The following is a 10,317-nucleotide window of genomic DNA, read 5'->3' as shown; positions in this document are numbered from 1 at the left end:
TCAGGCAGCCCCTTCCTACCCCCCCCCCCCTCTTTTATTGCGCCGCGATTAATTGCGATACCTGGCGATGCCGATACCATGCGACCGAATGAATTTTATGCGAGGATATCTGCCGGGAGAGGATCGGCACTAAACGAGACGAGACGACTGCGCGATTGCCAGTCAAACGCGTTACCTTCGTCACGGCAACAAACGTTTACTCACGCGTTTCCGATGGAAAATTACTCGGGACTCGTTGCTTTTCGACTTGGCCGAATTTCCGCGTGAGGCGTATTTGATCACGGTGCGATTAATTTTGAATAAAAGTTCTGAAACGAATCCGTGTCATTTTATCGTTGAAAGAAAGCAATAAAATGAGCTTGATTCTCGCAGACGTCAATTAGTTTACCGAAATATTTGTTAAGATTTTCTATCTCAGTGTGAATTGTCCCCCTAGCAAAATTCCACGGTATCATTCGTTATTAAATGTACGCGTTATTAATATGTGCACATGATTAAATGTCCCGATAATTAAATATAAAACTACATTTTGATAATTAAATATGGAAATGTAAAAACGAATATGCTGCTTCGTTTTCTTTTTATAAAGTTAAGTAATTTTGAAATTGAATCATAGAATTCAGACTTGAAGGGTTTAAAGTCCGAAGTATGGCCATCTGACACGTACGATATGGTAATTTGCCTACAAAAAGTGACATCGCATATCAGTTACGCCGAAAGCAACCTGACCGTGAGAGAGAAAAATAGATCGGTGGAGCCGGATAAAATTCAGCGCGAGATTTCTCTCGCGAGATTTTCTCGCTCGTAGCACCGAGGCGTAACGCGAAGGACGAAAAGTAACCCCGGCAGAGATTTTCAGAGAAGGGATCCTCTCGCGTCCAGCCACCACCCCTCGACCTCGGGGGGAGGATCATAAGTATTCCCGGGGTGTCTAGGCACGTCGCATGAGGTCAAGAATCGTCGGTATGTGCCTCCAGTGTCCCAGTATGGCCGCTACAATCAGAGTGGCACGCGCCCTCGGCTGCCGCTCCTCCCCCGTACCATCCTGAGCTTCTCTACCTCCCGGAAACCTCGTCCACATCGACGATGAGACTAACCCCGAAGAGCGATTCCCCAGCACTTCAGTGATTCCGGAGAACGCGCCCGTCCGCTGTCGTCCGCCTGCCCCATCCCGCCGTCCTGCCGAACTCCGCGCTCCCGTCCCGCACGAATACCCGACGACAAGCGGTTGGATACCGGATGGACACCGTCGCACGCATTCCCGCGGATGCGGTGCATACGTCGCGGCAAACACCGGAAGTCGATTCGCTCGCGGTCTAGCCATACCTGCGTGGCTGTTTCGTATTTGTTTTCGTTTATTTCGTTTTATCCCCCCTATCGCGGAAAACACGAAGAACGTCCCGGAAAAGGTTACTTTCCAACGAAAATTACGGATTAGCGTTTTATGGACCTATCTTGAAGAGCAGGTCTCGCTGGAGCATCTTTCTTAGCGCTTTCGACTAGGAGAATTCTGACACGTTGAATTAAAAATGTATATTTTGCTCACTGCGCTGTAAAATTCGTGTTTATCGCGTGTGCTTCGTGATAAAAGGAAAAAAGTCGTATTATATAACGCGACCCCCACTTTATAATTATATAATATTATTTTCTCCACTTACTAATTTCACTGATACTATTTGTAAAACGATATATAAACGTTCACTGCAAAAATGCTGCACACTTGAAAATATAGTACATCGTTTTTCTCGACAAATCTCATTTCTATACATGTACATGCTTATAAATTGTTGACATCTCTTATGATCAGTGTCCTTTTAAAGCAAGAACTTAATGAGAAAATGACGATCTATCGGAATTTATATTTTTATTTCTTTATATTTCTAAGTCACCGCGCTAAAAATAATTTTATAGAGCAAAACTAACAGATATAATGAAATCAAGTTTGCTTTGAGAATGAATAAGGATACGGTCGAATTTGAATAACTATAATTTTTAATTGTAATATATAATGGGATGTCGAACGTGTCTTAAACGATTTATTAATCCAATTAAGTTCTTTCATTGGTCGTTTAAATATGGATTATTTGTCTTAAGAGTTTTTTTAAACGTGATCTACTAAGTACTAAGTTGCGTGTTGAATAATGTATTAAAGTGTATCGCATCAATTTGCACGTACGTAGTTCATATAAATTCGTTGCCATTTAAAATTCAAATGCTATGAATTTTTAGCTATGATCCAATTTAGCCCCTAATCAAACTTGATGGCCATTATTATATATTTACGTGCATACCACGTATATAATGTTACCACACGATATAAGCTTGTTAAAATGTAAACGGAAAAAAAGAAAGAACATTTTGAGAGTTGCAGAAGATAACTAAATGTAAGGAGACTTGGATGATGGTATTTAACAGAATTCCCCATACTTTTTCCTCACGATTATGGCCAGGGCATGGAACTCGTGGCACGCGTCTCTATCCCTTCTCACGTCTAATCCCTAAGAGAACGCATTCCCATCCCTCTCTCCGCCCGACATCACCCTGTATATCTAAGGACATCCAGCTGAATACCAGAGGAACACCATGCCATACATTCTGATGGAAAGGAAATGATCGCCAAACATTTCGTAATCCTTTCAATCGCATACTATGTTTAGCTTTGAACCAATGCACATACACGGAGAAAAATTAGTCTTAAATTAAAAATAGATATTTTCATATATAAACAAAAATATTATAATCTTCTCAGAAGATTTTTAATCTTGAATTGAATTCAAGTAATATTTGCATCAATTATAAATTCAATCAAATCAAGACAAAGCCGGTATTCATAGTCGGATCTTATATTTAAGACCGTTTTAAACTTATTTTCAGATGTTGTACGATTTATTTCATTGGCTGCAAAGCATCTGAAAATAAACGTAAGACGATCTTAAATATAAGATCTGATTATGAATACTAGTCTAAAAGTCTTCTAAGACAACTATAATATTCTTGCGCATATATGAGAATGTCTCTTCTTGATTTAAGACTAATTTTTTTCTGTATATCATTTCTATTTTATAATTACCGTCAAATGGAAGAAAATATATTTGAGACAATATTATTGATAAGAAAATTATCGATCTATGAATATATAAAAGTAACATAGTTAAAAAATTAAATCTAATAATTAAAAATGTTGCAATTTTTAAGAAATGACGAAAAATATGCGTGGGAAACTATATTGAATTGATAATATTATAACATAAAAAGACGATTTTTCGACAATATATATATATGTATATAAAGTTGAAAAACAAATGAAGAAACTTGGTGTTATGTAAATAATATGTTTTTTGTTTCTATTTGTGCCTACCTGAGCTAAACATTTTAATCTTATTATTATTATGGCCACTATACCTAAATTGCAGTAACTATAAATTATACCAAATAACAAATATAACTTTACCACAGCGATGATCTCCCTTCACCACATTCTTCGCCTTCGTCCTTCCATCTCCTTATTCTCGCATAAACGATTCTCGTTCTCGCCCGACATCTTGAATATGCAAAGCAAAATTGTCGTTAAAAATGACATAAATGTCGCTAAAACGGCCATATTCCAAACATTCGTGCGACAACCCGTGCTAATTCAGTCGAGTCGGCATGCTAGTACATGATTTTATATAAAGGAAAGCGTAGTAAATAACGCGATGGGAATACATTTAATATAACGTGAAATACCTCTCACTGTTGTTCCTGTCACGTTGTTCCAAGTTTCTCGAGCACTCAAACACGACAGGATCAAACACGCAACTGTCGACGTTGAGCGACGCGCACTATTGAGACATCTTGCGGTCATCTTGCTGTATTAACGTTCGAACCGTGACGGTTTGGCGCGCTGTCGATAGGCGATTCGATAGCGTATACTTGAAAGTGTCTTTTGTGTGAATTTAAATATAAATGACTAAAGCGGTTACACAAATTGTTGTTTGTTTAACATTAACTGCTTTAAGGCAATTGAAATCTTTAGCAATTGTTTCGTGTCATTTTCTAATTTAAATTCTTTGCCTTGGAGAGAGACGTTAGACTGTTTATGTTTGCTGTCTACTGCCTCTCGCATTGTTGACTCCTTCGAGAACATTCTCGAAGTTTGGTATTATGACTATCGCTGCCTTTATAATCGGCAGCGGCTCTCGTAACACCAGCTGGTTTTTGACTTTCAACGAAGCTAGACTATCCGATCACATATAAGACACCGTTCGCAATTGATCCTTCTTAAATAAACCAGCAAGATTAATAAAGAGTTTGTTAATCGGCGCCTGTACCATCATCCTCGTAACCAGGGAATTAAGCTAAAGTTTCTACTTCGTTTGCGTCAATCATGGACTTCCCGAGACTACACGCAAAATCATCAACAGCAATAAAATGTAATATTGTTTCAGTCAAATATTCAGAAAAATATTCTCGTATTATTTTTCAGATAAAAATATAATTTTGGATAAGAGAAGCTCCATATTATTGCGAAAATGGGAAAGCAGGAAAAAATATACGGATACCTAATAGACCAACCATTGCCAGATATATCTTTGGGGCAATCGATAATGAATAAAATGCACGAGTATAGTGATACTGTTTTCTTGGTATGTGACATAATTACGAACGCACGCTTACGATACCAATCACGAGCTGATCACTTGCGTAATTTCACGATGAAAAAGTGAAACGTGTCAAATAACAAAAGCTTTTTATAGTTCCATCAGCGTTAATCGTCAGATGAAAGGCGAAATTCCGCGAATTCTATCTCTGAATTTTCGTTGTTGCATTATGCATTGCTCATAATGACTAGTCCCACACCTATCCACGTTCCATTTTTATGTTAATTCGCTTTTAAGCCGCAAGCATTGTGAAAGAAGAAACTTAAATAATATTTCATGTTTCAAATAATAATGCGTAATCCGTTAAAGGTGATTTTAGCGATTGTACATTTCATATTATAATCATCTGACATGACAATTGTAAACGTCTCAGAAGGAATGCATTATGTGAACAAATATTTTTGATAAAATCAAGTATATAAATATTTTTTTTGTTTCCTTTAGTGACAATTCTGTAATACGAATCTAAGATCGTCGAAGTATCCAACATATTTTAATACCCGTTAAAATCATTCTAATACTTTTATTGTTTGCTTCTAACAGATAGATGGATGTAATAATGACTATCGGCTAACGTACAGAGACCTACTCGAGAAAAGTGTGAAACTTGCAAAGTTTATGCAACGATACGGAATCAAGATTGGAGATAGAATTGCCATCGTAAGCGAAAACCGATTAGAATGGTTGATAGCGCTTTGCGCGACGCTTTATATTGGCGCTATATTTGCGCCATACAATCCTACGTACACGGAATGTAAGTAGAAATATTAATGTCTAAAACTTATGTTTTATACAATTAGTATATATTTTCTTAGTATCTCTCTATTTCTGAGTGTATTAAAAATAATAACAATCTTAAATTTTACAAACGTCAAAAATATAAATGTTAAATGTAATTATCAATATCAATTCGGGATACGTGTATCACATTTGATGTAACATTCGAACCTAATTTTTATAATATAATTATCGAGTACCTATATAAATATTGCATGCAATAATGATCTAACAATCTTTCAGGGGAATTTCGACACGTGTTGAACATCTCGGAGCCGCGAATAGTCTTTGTGTCTCAGCGCACTGAGGAAACCTTCACAAAACTCCAGCCGAGTTTATCTTGGCAAATCGAACTAATCGAATTGGATGATAAACCGTTCGCAGCCAACATGCGCACATTGACGAATATCTTAAATGACGAAAAAGTCGCGGATTTTCTGAAATACAAAACGGTTAATATCGGTGATATTAAGAAGCATCCAGCGGTTCTTCTTAATTCGAGTGGTACAACAGGATTGCCAAAAGCAGTAGCACTGTCCCATAGGAATTTATTAACGTTACTTCTTAAAGTATCGTAAGTAATGTACTTTAGCAAATTTATTTTCAAATGACGGTTAAATTAATATACCTACTACAACTTCAACAAAAAGAAGTTTAATTAAAAATAGCTAGGTGATTTACACATACAACACAATAATTTCGATATTAGTCCAATTAAAATTGACATTGTATCTTTGTACTGATTTAAACGCTCATCGTCTTTTTTCTTTCGATTACAATATAATATATTTTGATTACAATATGAATACACAAAATCGCCTGAAAAAGTTTTCAAACAAAGCTTATCTCTACAATTTCACATTGCGACGATGTGCGACTCGCTGGCGTTCAAAAAGAGCAGACATCATTTCGTCATTTGAAAATATCGTTAAAAACTTGACTCTTTTCATTCATACACTTACAATGAGTCTCATTGATAATATAGCAAGCGGGACTTCCTCGATATAACGCAGGACACTAGAAGCTTAATATTTCTGCCGTTTTATCATGGTTTCGCGTTCGCCACGCTGTTAATAAGCTTGACGGTTGGCGCTAACGTCATGGTAATGTCTAACTTCCAGCCGGAACGGTTTTTGAAGTTGGTACAGAAATATAAGCCTACCTTTTTGCCGATCGTACCGTCGATCATGACGTTATTGGCGAAGCACCCGCTGGTGGAGAGGAACGACTTTCGCAGCCTGAGAGAAATCCTCTGCGGAGGATCGCCGCTCGGAAAGGAAGTAAGTTTTCTTCGGTCGCGAAGTTCGTCGTGCTCTCGCTGTCGTTCCCCATCCTTAACCCCTTTACCGCCTCGCCAAGTTATCACGGCAAGAAAAGCCATTGGGAGCTAAGTGCCGAAGTGAGTCCTCGATGCCGCGGTGGTGAGAGGATCGAGCGAGGGACCGCGAGGAAATCTGGGAAGTCGTCGTCGCGTTTTCACGAGACACACCGCCGGAGTAACTTTATCGTTCGCTGCATTCGTTTTTGTTTAACCTGTTTAGTGTCGCTAAGAGAGGGGGGACGGGCAGGTGGGAAATAAAAAGCCGCATTCGCGAGCTCGCAGTCGCGTCTTTCGGAAAATGCGAAACTGATCTCTCGAGCGTTCATTGATGAACGGGGGATGAGGGAGTTTCTTGTCAAGTTTCGAAAACCGAGCACGCTTCCGAACTGTGTCCCCCCAAGTACCACCAAGCCCTTCTTTAGTCGGTGACCTTACCTTCATTCCACCCTCGTGTTTGTGAGTGACGATTACGTTGAGATTAAATAAACGTTGAAAAGAGGATGCTATCAGGATAATCCTTTTGTAACTTTCGCTTTCGTAGCTTGTAGATGCGGTGAAAGCTCGCATCGGCGATATATACATACGAAACGGCTACGGAATGACGGAGTTGACGGTATTGACCAGCGTGAGTGCTTACGAAGAAAGTGATGTCACTGCTCTGCATTGCATCGTACCTGGACTATGCAGCAAAATAGTTGATATCGAGACACAGAAGACTTTGGACGTGGATCAGGTTGGGGAAGTCTGCTTCAAGGGTGACCAAATAATGATGATGTATTGGAACAATCCCGAAGCTACCAAGCAGACCATCGACGAGGACGGATGGCTGCACACGGGCGACCTTGGCTATTACAACGAGCACGGTGCGATGTACGTAGTCGATCGGTTGAAAGAGCTGATCAAATACAACGGCTACCAGGTCTCGCCGTCGGAGATAGAGATGGTCTTGCTGTCGCATCCCGCGGTGAGAGACGCTACAGTCTGCGGCAGACCCGATCCGCGCAGCGGGGAGCTGCCCACGGCTGTGATAGTGAAACAGCCTGGCGCTACGGTCACCGCCGAGAACATTATGGAATTTGTCAAACGTGAGTGATCTCTCGATGGTTCATTAACTATTTGAATGCTGGGAAGGAAGCTTTGCGTTATAATTTCCGATATAATTTGCCGGCACAACCAATTTTATGCCGTTGCGACCAAATCTGTCGGTTACAATAGGGGACGGCAAAACGATTTGTTAAAAGTACCAATTGCCATTCACTGGATTATTTTGCTGAATCTACAAATTATTTTGCTGTGAGAAGATATTACTAAATGTGGGAAAACGCTATTTCGTTTCAACATTATCGTATCTAAATTAATGTGTCTCTCTCGATCGAGATCTACATCTATTGACTTTTCACATGAAAGGGATGATAAATGAATCTTTTGCAGCGCGATACGTCAAGGATTAGACGCGTATTATCACATTGGATCTAAACGCGCGAGTGGGACGCGGGGTGGTGCCATGATGGTGCCAGCAGCAAATGCGGAGTGACGTTGCGATAACATTAAACGTCGTGTTATATTAACGGGATTATTGCTCATTAGCGATGCTACTGTAAATACGCAGTTAGAACCACGTCGCGTTATTTTTTTTCACACAAGTTATCAGTTGTTTTTGTTATCTTTTTAATTTGAATATACGATGTATACTCGTTGCAAGGAGAGGAAAATTTCCACGTCTCCTGTCTTAATATTGCGTTTTAATAATGGGCACCGAGACAAGCCACAGCATTAACTGAGCGATTCGATCTATCTTTCAGAGAAATTGTCGCCGCACAAATGGCTGCGCGGCGGGGTGCAATTTGTCGATGCTATACCTAAGAATGCCACCGGCAAGAGTCTACGTCGTGAGGTTCAGTTGATGATTCAAGCAACGGTCTCAAAGCTATGATGTTGGACTCATATTAACAAAAAAACCTCTTTAAACATTAATTAAATAGATATAATTTAGATTAATAGATATATCTAATTAGTTATATATATGTCAATCGAAAAGTCCACTTGTTCCCTATTAAAATATTTGGTTGAGAGCGACGCATGTGATAAAATTGCCAATCTTAACAATGTTAATATATATATTCTTATTTTAACAGCTAAAATACGGCTATAGCACTAGCTGTTTCTATTTCAATGATACATCTTAGCTGCTATTTTTTAGTTGTAATAGTTAATTCTTTTTCTGAATGTAATCGAGTAATTTAAAAATAAACTGTTTTTATCGATCGAGGTGCAATCAATGAAACATATGTGCAATCGCACAGTGGTGCAGTTCCTTCCACAAATACATTGGGACAACACGAGTGAATGATTCACGTTATTGATTACATGATATCGCTCTCGTACCAACCTATATTAATCTCGCATTCCTACGAAAATAAGCGAAGAAACCTGTTGCGTTACACACGTCAGCGAGCAGCGGGCAACGAGCAACACGCGCTCTCATACTTCATCGATATCCACAACTTTTGTCCTGTCTTCCTTTGCAATGATATAGCTCGAACTTCACGTCTAGTCCTCGAATCTCTCTTGCCGGAATGTAGTGATTTAGGAAAGATCGGTAACAGGATTAACTCCTAGATAAGGTGACAACATCTCCGTAATGAGCGTACGATACGACAAACTCCCCCCGAAAACTATTTTGTGACAACAGATTTAATTAACAATGACATCAATCTTCCATTTTTCTTGCTTCTTAAAAGCTCTATTTTAGAATAAAACTTATTTGTATAATTTATCCGTATTTCGGTTTAAGACTGATTTGAAATTCAATGTATCTTTAGATCCGGAGTGTAAGAAGAAAAATCGACTGATATGTGCACGATGTTTCGTGCTACCTTTGCGCCTAATGAGTGTAGATCAGTTGCAAAGATGCTAAAATTGTTCCAAATGTGTTTATAAGCGATAATTGTAATGACTGCGTCACCTCGACGAGATGGTTAATGTTGCCGAAAAAGTGCGGTACAAATTGACGGCGGTTTCGGCGAATCAACGGGATTATCGGTGTCCGTATCGGAGAAATTTAAATTTCACGTCGCGGACCCTCGAATATGGCCGGATATGGCGTAGTCGCGTCAGTACGTGAAAGTACGTCTGTGTGAACGCGCACACGTGTACAACCATTGACAGTTATGTGTACGTGCTCATGCCTCGCGTTCCTGTTGATTTAATTACGACGATTGGCTTGACAAATCTAATTGACGTGCATCAATTATTTGGGCCGCGTTCGAAGGCCGTTTAATTCCCTATCCTCTTTTCGACGAGAACACGGTTTCGCTGTAATTCCATTTTTCAGGGACTCTTCGTGAAATTTCGTTTGGTGTTGTGTCCTCGAGTCGTCAGCGAGTTTCTATTTCGACATCCGGTCGATGAACGGATAAAACCTATCTGTAAAAGCGCGTTTCTACGAGGGAATTAATATTTCTCGAATTTTACGTTGTATGGGTATTATCATTAATAATGATACATATACGATATATATATACGATATATATATCATTAATAACAATATATGTACTATATATATACGATATATATATA

At 39.1% G+C, this 10,317-nt stretch overlaps 1 protein-coding gene across 2 annotated transcripts in view; it reads left to right on the top strand.

Moving 5' to 3' along the window:
* LOC106751863 (4-coumarate--CoA ligase 1-like) overlaps positions 1 to 9,003 on the top strand; it is a 19,620-nt gene extending 10,617 nt beyond the window's left edge. Inside the window, exons 2-7 of one of the 2 annotated variants that reach the window (XM_014633078.1) lie at positions 4,466 to 4,625; positions 5,184 to 5,394; positions 5,661 to 5,991; positions 6,403 to 6,697; positions 7,280 to 7,823; positions 8,541 to 9,003. In XM_014633078.1, coding sequence (XP_014488564.1) covers positions 4,512 to 4,625; positions 5,184 to 5,394; positions 5,661 to 5,991; positions 6,403 to 6,697; positions 7,280 to 7,823; positions 8,541 to 8,671 — 1,626 coding nt within the window. In that variant the 5' untranslated portion in view covers positions 4,466 to 4,511 and the 3' untranslated portion in view covers positions 8,672 to 9,003. The remainder of the gene's footprint in view (positions 1 to 4,465; positions 4,626 to 5,183; positions 5,395 to 5,660; positions 5,992 to 6,402; positions 6,698 to 7,279; positions 7,824 to 8,540) is intronic. The other variant, XM_014633085.1, reaches the window with a different exon arrangement.
* The last annotated feature ends 1,314 nt before the right edge of the window (positions 9,004 to 10,317 follow it).

The sequence above is a fragment of the Dinoponera quadriceps genome, unplaced genomic scaffold (genome assembly GCF_001313825.1).
Source record: "Dinoponera quadriceps isolate SergipeBrazil2010 unplaced genomic scaffold, ASM131382v1 scaffold141, whole genome shotgun sequence".
In the NCBI taxonomy this organism is placed as follows: domain Eukaryota; kingdom Metazoa; phylum Arthropoda; class Insecta; order Hymenoptera; family Formicidae; genus Dinoponera; species Dinoponera quadriceps.
Note: the sequence above shows the minus strand (reverse complement) of the source record. Positions and strands in the feature narration are given on the sequence as shown.